This window comes from Ipomoea nil, unplaced genomic scaffold, assembly GCF_001879475.1.
Source record: "Ipomoea nil cultivar Tokyo-kokei standard unplaced genomic scaffold, Asagao_1.1 scaffold2036, whole genome shotgun sequence".
Lineage (NCBI taxonomy): Eukaryota > Viridiplantae > Streptophyta > Magnoliopsida > Solanales > Convolvulaceae > Ipomoea > Ipomoea nil.
Genome location: NW_017618464.1, coordinates 2,375,814 through 2,392,758, shown reverse-complemented (window position 1 = coordinate 2,392,758; position 16,945 = coordinate 2,375,814). Strand labels below are relative to the sequence as shown.

Here is a 16,945-nt window from a genome sequence, read left to right as displayed (position 1 = left end):
TCACTTGAGTCGGACATTCTTAGAGTGAGATATGATCAAAATACTAAGGTGTCGCCAAATTCAACGCAATTACAACTCTTTGATCTTTTGCTACACTTTTCCCTTGTTTTGTTCTTGTAATCAAGTCCATTGAAAGTACGACTCTTTGGCTCTCTTTGAAGCATTTTAGCTACCTCCTCAGCTTCACCTTGACTTTGTTTTAGCTCCAAACTTGTCCTAGAACTTCCCTTGCTTTTGCAACTGACCTACAATGGTTCCAAAACACTAACAAACACCGTAAAACATTCAAAACAAGTGTAAACGATATCTTAATTAGAAAACAAGGGAATATGCAATTAAGTAACATTATCATGAACTTAGACCCAACAAATATTATCAAACGAACACTAGAAACATGTATTCTCCAACCTGTTTAGTGCTTGTTGACATCCATCATAATCATCCTCATCAACTCGTCATCTTCATCATAATCATCCAAGGTGGTCGGTCACTGCCGTTGCTCCTTCGCTCAAAGAATCATCTTCAATGCACGAATTTTATTAACGTTGGCGAAGAATTTGAACCCAGTCTAATAACAGATTGTATGCCGAACTCCACACACGAGTTAGCCTACAAAAGGGAAAACAGTAACGGTCGATCTTCACAGGCAAGTTATCTGGCCAAATAATAAAGCTTAAAAACCAGTCTCCACAGGCGAGTTATCCGACCAAATTTATCACAAGACCGGTCTCCACAGCCGAGTTATCTGGTGATTGAGAAATAGTCAGTACGAAAAGGAAAGCAAAAAGAACTTACCTTTTACATGAATGAACCCAAGTTTATGGACCAAAGAGCTTCTTATCAACGTCAACTTTCACGACTATCGCAACACCTTAGCCCACAACGCCGGACATCCCCTAGAGGCTCCTCTCACCGGAAAAGCTGTGGGTGAGTCAGAGAACTCAGTGGACACACTGGAAGAGACTATGTGACCATCGGACTTACTCTAATCAGACAAGCCAACAACCGCCAGGAAAGGGGAGGCAGACACCTCCACAACCAGGTCACAAGAACCCTTCGCGACCTTCAGACTTCCGAAGGACCGAACCACCCCACGACGTCGTCGTCAATAAGGGACGGGCAGTAGCGTGAGCCAGGACTCTGGTGGGGCCGTCAAACAGGTACCCATCGCCGCCGGCGAACAAAGCAATGAGAGGAGAGGGGAAAAGGACGGAGCTCGTCCCATCGCTGCTTCTAGATGCCACCAACCACCGCCGTCCACTGCTACTGCCGGATCTGTTCACGCTGGACTAGAGGATGCTAAGGAGTAGCCGAATCTGCTTGTTGCTGGCGCCGTGCTTCCATTAACGAGGAGGAAGGGGCGAAGATGAAGAGAGAAGCACGAGAAGGGAACGCCGGAGCTGCCATCGTCGCTGCTTGCTTGCATGCTGGTGGTGTCAGTTTTTTTTTTTTTTTTTTTTTTTTATAAATTAAAAATGCTTACATGACCCCATCTCTCATTTTTAATTAAAATTAATAAGGCCACATCAGATACTAGCGACTCCATATCATCAAGTTTACAGGGCAACCTGTAAAAAAGGCTAGGCGACAAAAAAATTTGGTTTGTGAATCGAAACAGCAGTTATGAAAGGTCAGGGTGCGGCATGAAGAATCGCTTATGGTTCATAGTGCGGAATTGCATGATAGCGAGCTGCCATTATAAAGAATTAAAATATTTTTAAAAAATTTAAAATAGCTTGGCCGCCATGGTAGCGAGCTGTCACTGTGACCAAGCTATATTTTTTAAAAAATAAAAATTATCATAAGACTATAACTTTTCTAAAGACATTAAAGCCTTTGAGTTTATGAAGGTAAAAAATCAGGCTGAAGATAACTAGTGAATCAGTCTAAAAAGTTCGTCCGATCAACTTCTAAAAATTGTTCCAACCTTTTTCTTCCTATATACTCCATATATGTAAATGTTTTCTTCCAAGAGGGGGAGATAATTGTAGAGGGACGAATTTAGAGTTTAGACACTTCAAATTTGGAAAGAAATTGCACTAAGAAGCTTAGAGTTTGGTCTTAAGCATATCAAGAAAGGGATCAGAAGGAAGATAACGAAGCTTCAAGGATGATCAACCCCTAAGTTTTTTTGTTTTGTTTTTTTTTTTTAATTAATTAAAATCTCTTTTTCTTGTTTTAATTGAGATATTTACTTTGGACATTCGTGATTTATTTGTCATCATGAGGGCTAATTTTCTTTAAGGGTTTGAATTTGTGTGATTTTTTTTGATCTAGCTTGTTGATCTTAAATTTTTGATTTTATATTATTTATATTTCTTTAAGTGTTGTGTTTATGTGGTTTAATTAATAATTGCATAAAACTCATCAAATTGTATGCTATTCTTGCTTGTTAATTGCACACGAGAGTGGTGTTAATTTAGGCATCACAAGCACATTAGAAGGCACCAGTGCACCACATGATAATATGTGATTTTATAGGGGACTTACTATACATTTATTGTCCTTTTTTTTTTTTTGAGCTCTGTGAGTTGTAACAAGAGTTGGATTTGAATAGTTTAATCACATACTTGTGCATGAAATTAGAAGTTACACTAGATAGCAATCTATCGCACTTAGGAATTAAAATATTAAAAAGAATTTTTTTTTGAAATATGGCGTACCAGTATATTAATTCAAAAATTGAATGATAGAGTCAGGAGGGATTAAATCCCAGTACATAGAATGATCCTGATCATGGGCTAATCTAGCAAGAGTATGCGCATGTAAATTTAGAGTTCTTGGAATAAAACTAAGCGAACAAAAAACGAAACTATTAATAGCTATCCTGCACTGCTCAATCACAATTCCAACATAAGATAAGTTCGGTGTAGTTACTGCATGAACCGCATTCCTGAAGACAAGACAATCTGTAAGAATATCGACCTCGTTCTCGTTTCGGTCTTTAAGCCAGGACAAGGCTTCCTTGCATGCTAGTGCTTCTGCCATAAGAGGAGTTAAACACCCCGGGAGTTTTCCGTTTGCCGCTGCTTTGAACAAACCATTCGGATCGAGTAAGACCGCCCCATAGGTTGCATCTCCCGTCCCCGGATCGTATCCGGCGTCGACGTAGCACGTCGTCCGCCTGGCTGCCACTGTCTGCACCTCGCCGGCCGGTGCCGCTTCTGGACGAGAATGAAGTGCCGTGTAGCTCGCCTCCCCCGCAGCTGCACGGCGCCACACCACCTCCGGCCTCCGTACCGCATGTTGCCAGACCGCCTCGTTTCTGGCCATCCATAAAAAATAGAGGACCCCCACAACGCGTCTGACCTGTTCTCCTGTGAGCATATCCATAACAGTCATAAGCCAGTTCGGGAAAGATGTTGAAGAAATATTCATAATAGGCAATCCCGAAATATTCCACACGGCTCTAGAATAATCACATAAAACTAATGAGTGCATAACATTCTCATTTGTAAGACCACACAACATGCATGTTGGGTTCACATCTACCCTCTTTATAATCAAATTTGCTGTGGTTGGGAGTATATCACACACTGCTCTCCATAAAAAAGTTTTCCACTTAGGGGGGACTTTCAACTTCCACAATGTAATCCATCTATCAAATTCTCCCAATGTGTGATTAAATTCTCCCATTAGACGCCTATAAGCATCTTTTACAGTGTAGCAACCATTCGCATCATTATGCCAATACCATGTGTCTTTATAGTCTGGGCTCACAGGTATTCTCAAAATACGATCCACATCCTCAGGCTCAAATAAATCTGTTAAAATATGAGGGTCCCATGTTTTTGTTTGCTGATCTATTAAACCTGCAACAACTGCATCCCTTAATGGTTCAGGCATTACTGTTTGAACCAGTGGACTAGGATTATCCTGCAACCACGGATGACCCCATATCAAAGTCTCCTGGCCATTTCCAATTCTCCTGCGGACGTGGGCAACAACAAAATCATGAGCAGCCATAATACTTTGCCAACAAAAACTGGGATTATTTCCCATCGTTGCATCAACAAAAGAAGTTTTAGGGAAATATCTTGCTTTATATATTCGTGCTGGCAGAGATCCTGGATTTGTTAAGAAACGCCATGCCTGTTTACCCAACATTGCCAGATTAAAATTCCTCAGATCTTTAAACCCCAATCCACCAAACTTTTTAGGGATACACAATTTGTTCCATGCTTTCCAGTGGATTCCTCTGTCTGGCCCTTTCCCCCACCAATACCTATTCATGGCCCTTTGTACCGACTCGCAAACTGATTCAGGGAGCAAAAAAACACTCATTGAAAATGTGGGCATAGACTGAGCCACACTTTTCAAAAGTACCTCTTTGCCAGCCTGTGATAACAATTTCTTGTTCCACGAGAAAACTCTTTGTCTGATTTTTTCTTCTATATAAGAGAAAACAGCCCTTTTATTTCTCCCTATAAAAGAGGGTAACCCCAGATATTTTCCAAAGTTCCTTGCCTGTTCCACGCCCAAACATTCGGCCACCTCTTCTTTCATCTGTTCCGCAGTATTCTTACTATAGCATATATTAGATTTACTATAGTTTACCAACTGACCAGATAATTCCCCATACCTCTCCAAACACCGCTTAACCACCATAGCTTCCTGGACATTTGCTTTAAAAAATAATAAACTATCATCAGCAAAAAATAGGTGTGATATTGGGGGGGCTCCCCTAGCCACTCTACAACCGTGAATAGATCCTACTGCCTGCTCTTTCTGCAAAAGCATGGATAAACCTTCAGCACAAATAATAAATAAGAAAGGTGAAAGTGGATCTCCCTGTCTGAGACCCCTTGTTGGTTGCACCTGGCCTCCACTCACGCCATTGACCATCACAGTGTATGATACAGTGGTAACACATGTCATTATCAGCTTAATCCACCTTCCATCAAAACCCATTACTTCCAGCATTCTTTTCAAGAATGGCCACTCCATTCTATCATAGGCTTTCGCCATATCCAGTTTAAGCGTTCCCCACCCAGCCACTCCACACTGTTTACGATTCAAAAAGTGGCCCACCTCTGCCGCCACAAGTATATTATCCGTTATAAGCCTACCTGGGATGAAGGCACTCTGAGATTCTGAAATCAGATCCCCTAGCATAGGTTTCAATCTGTTGGCGATCATTTTTGCCATAATCCTGTACAATACATTACTCATGGCAATAGGCCTCAAATCCGCCACAGTTGTAGGATCATTCTTTTTCGGGATCAAAACAATATTAGTTGCATTTAAATCACCCGGGATTTCACCTGAATTCAAACAATTAACAGCAAAAGCAGACACATCTTCTCCAACTATATCCCAAAACCGCTGATAAAATCCAGGATTCATCCCATCCGGTCCCGGTGCCTTGTCAGGATACATGGCAAATAAAGCAGTTTTGACCTCGGCCACATCATAGGGACACAACAATGCCTCATTCTGGTCAGTTGTCACACGGGGCCCAAACTCATCAAATAAAGAATCCTCACACACAGGATTACTAGTAGCAAAAATTGTATTGAAATAATTGATTACTACATTATTCATATCCTGTCCCTCCACCCATACCCCATTCTCATTCAACAGCTTAGAAACAGAATTCTTTTTCTTTCTAGCAGAAGCATACCTGTGATAATATTTCGTATTCGCATCTGCGCCACAAAGCCAATGCTGCTTCGCTCTCTGCCTCCAAAAGACATCTTCCTGGGCTTCTAACTGGGAGATCTGGTTATTCAACAACTGGAACTGAGCCAAAGATGCCGGATCCCTCCTACCACGGATCCGCCCCTGCTCCCTGCGGAGTCGCCGGATATGCTCACCAAACTTATGAAAATGGTCACCGCCCCAGCGCATCAGCCTATCCCCACATCGTTGCTGACAATTCAACAACCCCTCTGTCCTCCCCCCTTGCCAGGCAGTTTCCACCACTTCTCTACACCCCTCATCAAGCAGCCATGCCATCTCAAACCTGAACCTCCTAGGAATCCTTCCTCCTCCCCTTTTTCGTGCATTCATATCAAGAAATAGAGCCGAATGATCCGAGTTACTAGTAATTATATTCTCCACCCCCGCCCCTCCATGCACATCACACCACTCCATCGTTGCCAGTACCTTATCTAGTCTCTCCTCAAGCCATTGATCTGTTCCACTATACTTTTCCCATGTGAACTGATACCCCCTCATAGGTAACTGACGCAATCCACAGTCATCCACAGCTTCACTGAAACCCCGGAGAAAGTTATCTGGATGTGGATTGGTTCCCCTTTTCTCATGCTGGAATAAGAGATCATTAAAATCCCCTATTACAACCCACGGAAGGGGAGATTTCCCCACCAAAGATTTAAGCAACTCCCATGATTCTCTCCTTTGACTACTTTTAGGAAAGCCATAGAAACACGTCATACGCCATGTCTCTTCTGATGACATACGGACCTCAATATCCACATGGTTTTTCGAATAGCCCAGTAGTGTAGCTGTATTATTCCTCCTCCACAACAAAGCCAATCCCCCACCATTCCTCACACTATCCACATAGAACAAACCTTCAAAACCTATCCTCACCCGCAATCTCTCTGCATGATCTCGCTTCACCATTGTTTCCATTAGAAATACAAAGTCAGGCTTCTTACCGGACACAAGGTCCACAATCTCTCGAACTGTACGTGGATTGCCCAAGCCACGACAGTTCCAACTTATCGTACTCATGATGATGGGCGGGACTGGGCTCCAGTTCCCGCCACTCGCAAGTTTTTTGACACATCGGTCATAGCCACATCCTCTCCTTCAACACCCCGGCGGCGCTTGACATTTGCCACCACTCCCTCCCCCCTCTCCCCAACCCCCATACTTCCCTCCCTTATTTCCCCCTCTTCCCGCCCCCATACACCGCCACCTTCCACACCCTCCCCCGCCTCCTCCCTCACCCTTGGTTTCGGTTTTCCCCCAACCGGCACTAGCCAATTCTCCCCCACCGCCCTTGGTGCCCCCTTACTCCCCCCGGCCCGCAACCCTAGAAACGGGTGCATCTCAACCGGCGTCGGCCTCTCACGTGCTTTCAGACAGAACATGTGAACATGACCCAACATCCCACAAAACGAACAATGTTTGTGCAGCCGCTCATACCGAAAAGTTATCCAACTTACCGATTTATCGCGTTTCACCAACTTCATACCACGCCTCAACGGCTTCCCAACCGCAATAGCTACACGGACTCGGTAGAATGTAAGCCATGGTGCCCCCGCAAACCTCTCATCATGTTTCACAAACTTGCCCATAAAATTCCCTGCCTGCTCAAGTACTGTATCCGACGTATATCCCATCGGCAATCCATGCAACTGAACCCACATATCAATTGTATTCAGATCCACCTCCCCCGGCACTGCTCGGGCCACCACCTCACGGCAAACCAAAGTATTATTCTCGAAACCCCATGGACCCCCATCCAAGACGTAATCTATGTCCGTCCTATGATAAAAGACAAACAAGAAAAGTCCCGGTTGAATCTCCGTAACCTGCACCCCCCTCACCGGTTGCTATACGGATGCCATAACTTGCTTCATAAATTCCAATTTTACCAGCTTCGTAGTAAGGAACCTGCCAACAACAGCCCATGTCTCATCATCATCAACCTGGAGTTCCCCGACTCCAACCCCCTCCGGCACGAACTCATCCTGCTCATCCTCCAAATCAAACCCCTCCCACCGTGCTGTCAACCGTTCGACGTCGCTGTTCTCCCCCGCCATGTCTGCCGCGCGTCCGTCTGCCATGCTTCACGTCAGTAACAGCCAGCACGCTCCTCGCCACTGGAAACCGACAGCTCTTGCCGTAGAAACGATCGGAAAAGTCAAAAAACTAGGTTTCCCTAGAGAGAATTCTGAAACCCTAGTTTTACCCTAGAGAGAGATATAATTTCTCATAATAATAATAACAAATATTAAAAAGAATTAGTTCTTCACACAATAATGAATTCAATGTATTAAAATTATGAAACTAATTTATTCATCTCAACAACAAGCTAATTTTTACATTATTATTTTTAAATTTAATGTTTATTAAATAAATATTTAAATAAAAGACCAAATTAAGAACAAAATCAATAGTCAAAAGACCATTTATGATCATATTAAAAGTCGATGACGAAAATTGATAAAGATCAATAGTCAATAGATCATTTATATGATTCAATTAAAAGTCAAATAATAAAATTGGTAAATGTGAATAATAGAATATTCTTGTAATTAACTCTTATATTAAACTAAGGAATAAAATTTACCGTGTTTTTCTCTCGCTAAGCTTCGCGAGTTCTCTCTAACCTTACCTCTTTAGGGTTCCGGTAGCGTTTTTCACCATGGCTGCGGGTGACGGAGTCAGTATAGCGGACCTATGTGCGAATCTAACACTTGCGGATGTAGATGATGAGGACACGGCTTTGCAGGTGCCGAATGTCCAAGTCGTGCGGGAAGCCCAGGGCGCAAGCTATTACGCGGTTGGAAGGCTGATCACAAATAAGCAGGTTAAGTTCTTGTTTTTCCAGGACACAATGGCGTCAGTTTGGCAGCCACAACGCTTCCTAATTCGGTTCTATCACGAGACGGATTTGGTAAGGGTTTTGAGGGATGGTCCTTGGACGTATGAGCAGAATTTGCTTGTGATGAAGAAGGTTGAACCTGAGGAGGATCCAGAAACAACGCCACTGAATCATGCAGAATTCTGGATTCAGATACATGCTTTGCCGGCCGGTCTCCGGTCGAGTGCGGTGGTCTCTGCGATTGGCTCTTTTCTGGGCACGTTGATTACAACTGATGACAAGAATTTTGGGGGTTCTATGCGAACATATTACCGAGTTCGAGTAGCTATTGACATCACCAAGCCACTTAAAAAACAGATGAAGCTGAAGAAAGACAATGGAACATGGGCGATTGTTGATTTCAGGTACGAGCGATTACCAACATTTTGTTTTCTTTGTGGGGTGATCGGACATGGGGATAGGGTCTATCCAAGGATAGCACATGGGGCTGACGTGAATGCTCAGAAACCGTTTAATGCGGGGCTGCGAGCAGGTGCACGACGGACTGCTCCCCTGGCAGGCCAGCGCTGGGTAGCACCGGAGTTGGATGAGGACAGAAGGGGTTGGGTAGCTCCTGGAATGTTGGCAGGACAGCTGGAACAAACTGTGGTGGACGGTCCAGACTTGGCAGCTTCTGATGCAAAACGGAAGCGTGTTGAGGGGGATGGGCAGGCAGATGTGATCACAACTGATGCAATGGAAACTGAGAATACAGTGACAAAAAACGGCCGGGAGGTGGGTCTTGCGACGCAAGCCCGCCGAGGATTATGAGTCTAATGGCATGGAATTGCCGGGGGCTTGGCAACCAAACGGCAGTTCAGGTACTGGCGGACTTAGTTCGCACGAAGCGGCTAAAGGTGATTTTTTTGATGGAGACGTTTGTGGATACTCAGAGGATGGAGGTTGTGCGGGTCCAATTGGGATATGACAATGTGTTCGTGGTAGATGCGGTTGGACATAGTGGGGGTCTTGCAATGATGTGGTTGAACTCGGTGGATCTCCAGGTAACGGCTTATTGTGATAATTACATTGATACTACTGTATGTTTAGATGTTGGTAGCCCGGTGTGGCGTTATACGGGGTTTTATGGTTTTTCACAAAGAACAAGGAGACGGGAATCATGGCAATTATTGCGCCAGCTTGCAGGTTTGAGTACTATGCCCTGGGTTGTGATGGGAGATTATAATGATCTCATGAACCAAACAGAAAAACGGGGGCGGGCCCCACACCCCCATGGTTGATTAATTGTTTCTGTGAAGCGGTTGCAGATTGTGGGTTACAGGATTTCCCGTTTGAGGGCTACCAGTTTACATGGAAAAGGCGCAGGGGAACGAGTAATATGGTGGAGGAGAAGTTGGACAGGATACTAGTTTCGGATAGTTGGTTGTCTATATTTGAGGGGGCAACAGCTATGTCGATGACTTGTCCGTACAGTGATCACATGCCGATACTACTAATACCAGTGGCTGTGGTTCAAACTACATGATGTAGGAGGTTTCTGTTTGATAATATGTGGCTACGGGAGGAGATGTGTAGAGAGATTGTGGCTCAGAGTTGGGGCCGTACGGCGGGTCTTGAAGTGTTGGAATGGATTGAGTCTTGCGGAAGGGATTTATGGCGCTGGGGGAGGTCCTATAATAAGGACTTTCAGCGGCGTATTGATTTATGCAGGCGGGATATGGAGATTTGGAGGCCACGGGATGATGATGAAAGTCTAGTTGCATATGCTAATGCTGAACGGGAGATGCTATTTTTGCTGAATCAACAACACCTCTACTGGAAACAAAGGGCAAAGGAACATTGGTATAAGGATGGGGATTTAAATAGTAAGTTTTTTCACAACTAGGTGAAAACAAGGAAACGGCGGAATAGGATTATTAAGTTGAAGGATGATGATGGGAACTGGGTACGGACTAAGGATGAGATTGGCAATGTGATGCAAGAGTACTTCGGGAAGTTGTTTGAGTCTGAGCAGGGGGAGATGTCTGAAATCATTAATGCAATACAACCAAAAATTAGTGCCCAGCAGAATACCTGGTTATTGCGCCCTGTGAGCATGGATGAGGTGAGAAAGGCCGTTTTTCAAATGCATCCAGATAAGTCACCGGGGCCAGATGGGTTGGGCCCGGGTTTTTTCCAGCATTACTGGGATATTGTAGGAGACGCAGTAACTGGTTTTTGTAGAGATTATTTCCAGAATACTGCTTTACCGGAGAAGGCAAACGATACGTATGTCGTCCTGATCCCAAAGAAACCAGTACCGGAGTCGATGAAGGACCTGCGCCCGATAGCGCTTTGTAACGTAGTGTACAAGATAGCGGCCAAGGTTTGTGCTAACCGGTTGAAACCATTACTGGAGGGGATTATATCGCATGCACAGAGTGCGTTTGTGCCGGGACGTTTAATCACTGATAACATAATGCTAGCATATGAAGCTCACCATTATCTCCGGCGGAAGACACAGGGGAAGGAGGGGGTGGTAGCTTTAAAAGTTGACATGAGTAAAGCATATGATCGTGTCGAATGGGCTTTTCTTGAGGCGGTAATGCTGAAGATGGGTTTTGGAAGGAAATGGGTTGATATTCTGATGGAGTCTGTCCGAACTGTCAGGTATCACATTCTGTATGAGCAGCGGCAGCTGGGGCCTATCTTGCCGGGGCGGGGGTTACGTCAGGGTGATCCATTATCACCTTATCTGTTCCTGCTGGTGGTGGAAGGGCTGAGTGTTATGATAGACAGATATATGAGTATGGGCCGTTTGCATGGTATCCGAGTTGCTCGGGGAGCGCCACCGATATCTCATTTGCTTTTTGCGGATGATTGCTTCCTGTTTCTGCGGGCAAATGAGGATGAGACTGCATGTATGAGATATGTGCTGGACACCTATTCAAAAGCATCCGGACAGAAGATTAATTTTGAAAAATCCGTGGTATGCTTTTCCAGCAATGTTAAACCTGCCCACCGGAGTATGGTTACTCAGATGTTGGGGGTAATCGAAGGGGATACAGCGGGGAAATATCTAGGGCTGCCGTCAATAGTGGGACGAAGGAAAAAACAGATATTGGGGTTTCTGAAGGACAGGATTCTGGCCAAGGTGAGAACATGGAATGCAAGGTTCTTGTCGAAGGCTGGGAGGGAGGTGCTGCTTAAGAATGTCATTCAGGCAATGCCTAGCTATGCGATGATGGTTTTCCTGCTACCAAGGGGAACCTGTAAGGACATTGAGACATTGATGAATGAGTACTGGTGGACGGGAACTGTGGGGAGTGGAAAAGGCATACGATGGAGATCTTGGCAGGGTTTAACAGCCCCGAAAGCAGTTGGGGGAATGGGTTTTCGTTCTTTGCATGAGACAAATTTGGCACTACTGGGGAAACAGGCGTGGAGGTTGGTCACAAGACCAAACTCAATAGTGGCCCGGGTTTACAAAGCACGGTATTATCCGAATAGCACCTACGAACAGGCGGTGGAAGGCAGCAACCCATCTTTCATTTGGAGGGGTTTGCTTGAGGTCCAGCGAGTGATTCGGGATGGGTGCAGGAGGAGTATTGGAGATGGCCACGATACGGTGATTGGTAAGCATGCATGGTTACCATGTGTGGATGAGCCTTTCATCACTACACCAGTAGATGAGGAGACCTTTAACTCACCAGTGTCTTCTTTGTTTGATGCTAAAAATACAGGTTGGGATGTGCAACGGGTGCGGAGTGTCTTTAACGCCCGGGATGCCAGCTTGATTCTGAACATACCAATTTCTGTGCGAAGGCCAAGGGATTCATGGTACTGGTATTGGGAAGAGAGGGGTGAATATTCTGTAAAGTCGTGTTACAGACGGTTGAAGGGTGAGATGTTGGATGCCCGGCCGTGGTCTCGGATTTGGAGCTTACAAGTACCGCCAAAGGTCAAGCACTTTTGCTGGCAGTTGGCTTCCTCTTTTTTGCTTACTAATGATGCTCTACGGGCAAAGAATATTCACTGCGCTTTGATGTGTCACATGTGCAGGAGGGTCACTGAGAGTGCTTATCATATGTTTGTGGAATGCAGCGCAATGGCACGTGTCTGGACTCTTGCGGGTGTGCCGACAGTGGGGGATGCTCTTGGTAATGTAATTGATTGGTTTTTTGTTTTACTGTCTCGTTTGCATGGTGATCTAGTGGCAAAGTTTGCTATGATCTGTTGGGGTGTGTGGTAGATCCGTAATGAATGTGTCTGGAACAGTATTGCTTTTAATGTGGAATTGGTGATTCACCGGGCACTCAGTTTCTGGTCTAGTTGGATGAGTGTGAATACCCACGGCCAGGCAGAACAAACAGCAGCAGGGGATGAAGGCTGGAAACGGCCTGAGGCGGGACGTATTAAACTTAACATGGATGCTTCTGTGTTACCGAACTCCAACTCTATGGGGTTGGGGTGGGTGCTGAGAGATCATTCAGGCTTATTTTTAGCTGCGAAGAATGTGTACTTGGAAGGGATATATACAGTAAATGAGGCAGAGACAATATGCTTGAGGGAGGCACTGAGCTGGTTGAAGGACACATGTATGGGAAGTGTGGATGTGGAGATGGATTCACAGAATGTATTTTATTCTCTACAGGCAACTTCTTTTGATTCTACTTTCGGTTGTTTAGTAGATGATGTTAAAGAATTAGCATCTATGATAGATGATGTTAGATTCTATTTTGTTAAACGATCTGCGAACTATGTCGCTCATACGATTGCTAGAGAGGTATGTTCTACTGCAGGTTGTGGAGAGTGGTTTGATATCCCACCTCCTTTTCTTGTACCGCACCTATCACGTGATTTAATGCATTAATCTTTTCTTCTCAAAAAAAACTCTTATATTAAACTACAACTTCAACAGTTATGTGTAGCTGCGGAGCTTGTCACCGACTCTTATCCAAAATAATTTTGAATAAAATATTTTAAACATTGAATATGGAAGACATGTATCTTGTATATGGGTGGCCTGGCTATTGGCTACGTTGATTAAAGCAGTTAATTAGTTGATGTTGAACCTTAATCCTTGCAAACCATGCAGGGCGGTGACAATATAATGCAATTCCCTTGTATTCCCGGTAGGTTGCTTTCAATCTGACATGTCCGGTCTGGACACTTTGAGCATTCAATTCTGGCCACGACACCAACATTAATGAAATAGCTAGGCCGGACAACTTCTCAGTAACCTGATCCGTGTCAGCCATTGCTCAATCACACCCTCTACGTGACTCAATAACTTAATTAATATTCGAACTGTTCTTTTAATTTGAATAATTTCATATATATAATTTGAATATTAAAAATATAAAGTATCTCAAAATAAATAAAATTTATATTTACTACATGATAGATTTACTACATATAAGAAAATTTTTACATTCAAATTCGACTCAGACGAATTAAATAAAAGTGAGTACCCAGGTTGTAAATGCAAACTGTCATCTCTAGCTAGTAGTAATGCTCCGGCCATATGCCCATACAGTCTCAGTTAATAGGATAACATGCCCACAACCATGGTCATGTTATCTTAATTGATCATGCAATCTGTCCTGCAAGGGAATTAAATTCCAATCAATACACATACTTGAATTGGTACAAGCTAAGACTGATCTTTCACATTATATTATAAACTTGTGCAGTTACGCAAAATATTGACATGTATATAGTGTCACGTTCCTGCAGTGCGGACATTGCTTCCCGTGCGTTCACTCACTAATGCACAACACTGCACCATATTTAATTGTGCATTTCTGAACACTTTGTGATGCATTTATGCGTACCTAATAGTGAGTGAACATACATGAAGCATTGTTCGCACATAAACCTCACACGCACACTCTCTCTCCATATATATATATATATATATATATATATATATATATATATATATATATATATATATATATAATGAGACACCGTACTTTAAAAATAAATGTGTAAATGAATTAGATAAGAGTCAATTAATCTATTTCACTAGATATATGAGTTTGCAAAGAAACAATATCAATCATTACATACGAGTTTCAAAAGTTATAAATTGAGATTATTTTATGTATGGTAAGAAAAATATTAAAGGAACCAAAATGTGCATTATTGTCGAAAACGGAGATGGAGATGCCGTTAAAAGTCAAATTTAGGTTACTTATTAGAGACGACGTTGAATGAATAGTTTATGCTACTTAAGCTAAAAGAACGTTAGCCAAAACTCAAAGAATTGAAAGGGCCGAGGTTCATTTCCCAGTCAAATCTGAGATTTTCAGAGACGAGCGAAAACAAAAAGGAAAAACGAGAGAGCATATTTGACAAAAACGGAGTGTTTGGTAAAGAAGATAACAGAAGCTACCTAACCGATCCGACGATCGAGATCGATCGTTCCGCATTTTACCCCAAAGTTTTCAATCCATTTGACAATTTTGTCAATTTTTTTGTAAGCAATACTAATACGTACCCTAATTTTATCATCAAGCACATGAAATGCCAATAGAAGCTGCCGTGAACCGCTCGGAGGCCGTTCGCCGCACCAATGACTTCATCTCCGGCGAGAGGATATCAGACTCCGGTACTTCCGGAATCGTGGAGAGCGCCTCGCCGGACTTATCATAGACGACGTAGAATGATCCGCCGCGAGACGGCTCTGGAACACGGAAGAGATGTTTTATGCCGCCGCCGCTACTAGTTTGTTTGGGGCGGAACACGGATTTGAGCAGCTTCTGGAGCGACCGAGAAATCCTGGACGAAGACGAAGGCGATCGCTTAGGCTGAGAAGGGGGCGGAGGCGGTTGGAGATCATGAACGATCCGACGGTCGGATAAATGCGGCATCGAGAGGCTTCTAGAAGCCAAAGCCGAGTCGAGCTGGCGCTCGAATGACTTCAGCTCGAACGAGTCGTAGAGAGAGCTTCCGCAGTCCCATATTACCGGCTTCGTCGCCGCGTCTTCGTCGTCGGCTGGCTTCCCTTTTGCCGGCGTCTGAGCAGTTTTATTTTTATCCATGTTTGATCGAAATGGAGTAGAAATGAGGTAGTTATATATTAGACGAGGAAGGGGTAAAATTGTAACTTCGTGTCGGATTTCCTGAAAAAATACACTCCCCATATACGTTAGTGGCGTGTGAGATTTGAGTACGTGTACTGGGTTTGACCAATAAGCCCAAAGGAAAGTTTTTTCACGGTTTCAAAGATGGAAACCACAGGATCCCACTGGAGGAAAACTGTTCCGCATTTATGAGAGCTCCATGTATGCTTGGCCATCAAGTCTTTTACGTAGCAACTCATTCTCATGTAAAATTCATCTTAAATATTCCATCTGTCTCATTGTATGTATCTAGTTTGATTAATGAGACTTGACCGGAGTTATTTTTAATTTAATTTTTTCATAATATTAAGTTCAGTATTAGCATACAAAATTTGTATATCTACAAATATGAAGCATAATTATTTTGATAAAATAATTCGAATATAAAACAGATTATAAATCATGCACACATATATCTCATTAGTATTAATATATATAAAAGAAGGATAATTATTGGATATGAGCAAAAAATAAAATATATCACAACATTGTAAAAAAGTTTTCATAACAAATAAAATTACAGGACACAATAAAAAGTAAGTAAATTTGAACACTTTACCATTCTTAAGTTAAATGTATAATTTACCAATTAGCGTAACTCATCTTTTATTTACTTCTATTTATATTGTTTTAATTATACTCTCTCTCTCTCTAATATATATATATATATATATATATATATATATATATATATATATATATATATATATATATATATATATATATATATATATATATATATATGTGTGTGTGTGTGTGTGTGTGTGTGTGTGTGTGTGTGTGTGTGTGTGTTGGATCATATGAGAACAAGTCTTTAGGAGAAAATTAAGAACCAATCTCAGCCATATATCTCGAAAAAACGGACGGATCAGATCAAATTTTAGAAAAATGTAGTGGCATTTTTATAATTATCACCAACCTTAAAATGCAACCTTGAACACTGAAATTTGCACTTACAAGATTTTTTCAGGTTTGTACATTGAGTATTAACATATTGCACATTTAGTATTAAAAGATTGCACTTGCAAAAATGCGAATTGAAAGTGCATTGCATTTAGGGTATTGATTTTAGAGTTTATGACTGAATTTTTTGTTTTATTTAGTTTTGATGGATATATTATACCCACGACCCGACCCGGGGTAGCAACATGGACCCGGAGCACCTTGGTGGAGCCCGAGAGCAACACGGACCCTGGGGACCACGGAGGTGCCTAAGAGCAACACGGACCCGGGGGACCACGGAGGTGCCCAAGAGCAACACGGACCCGGGGGACCACGGAGGTGCCCAAGAGCAACACGGACCCGGGGGACC

At 43.1% G+C, this 16,945-nt stretch overlaps 2 protein-coding genes across 2 annotated transcripts; both read right to left on the bottom strand.

The window, feature by feature from the left end:
* Nucleotides 1-2,670: 2,670 nt before the first annotated feature.
* On the bottom strand, nt 2,671-6,591 carry LOC109147772. Its single transcript, XM_019295429.1, has 2 exons — nt 4,717-6,591; nt 2,671-4,614 (listed from the first exon to the last, which is right to left on the bottom strand). Exons 1-2 carry the CDS (start codon nt 6,589-6,591, stop codon nt 2,671-2,673), a joined length of 3,819 nt encoding a protein of 1,272 aa, XP_019150974.1.
* Nucleotides 6,592-13,880: 7,289 nt separating this feature from the next.
* LOC109147980 lies at nt 13,881-15,583 on the bottom strand. The gene is made up of 2 exons (XM_019295671.1): nt 15,009-15,583; nt 13,881-14,109 (listed from the first exon to the last, which is right to left on the bottom strand). Exon 1 carries the CDS (start codon nt 15,550-15,552, stop codon nt 15,022-15,024), a length of 531 nt encoding a protein of 176 aa, XP_019151216.1. The 5' UTR covers nt 15,553-15,583; the 3' UTR covers nt 13,881-14,109; nt 15,009-15,021.
* Between the last annotated feature and the right edge of the window lie 1,362 nt (nt 15,584-16,945).

What these genes read in the sequence shown, in the direction of transcription:
- LOC109147772 (XM_019295429.1), bottom strand. Translation starts at nt 6,591, where the DNA reads ATGGTGAAGCGAGATCATGCAGAGAGATTGCGGGTGAGGATAGGTTTT. An exon ending in TTTTGCAGAAAGAGCAGGCA is followed by an intron (nt 4,615 to 4,716) that starts GTAGGATCTATT and finishes GCAAATGTCCAG; the next exon opens with GAAGCTATGGTGGTTAAGCG.
- LOC109147980 (XM_019295671.1), bottom strand. Translation starts at nt 15,552, where the DNA reads ATGGATAAAAATAAAACTGCTCAGACGCCGGCAAAAGGGAAGCCAGCC.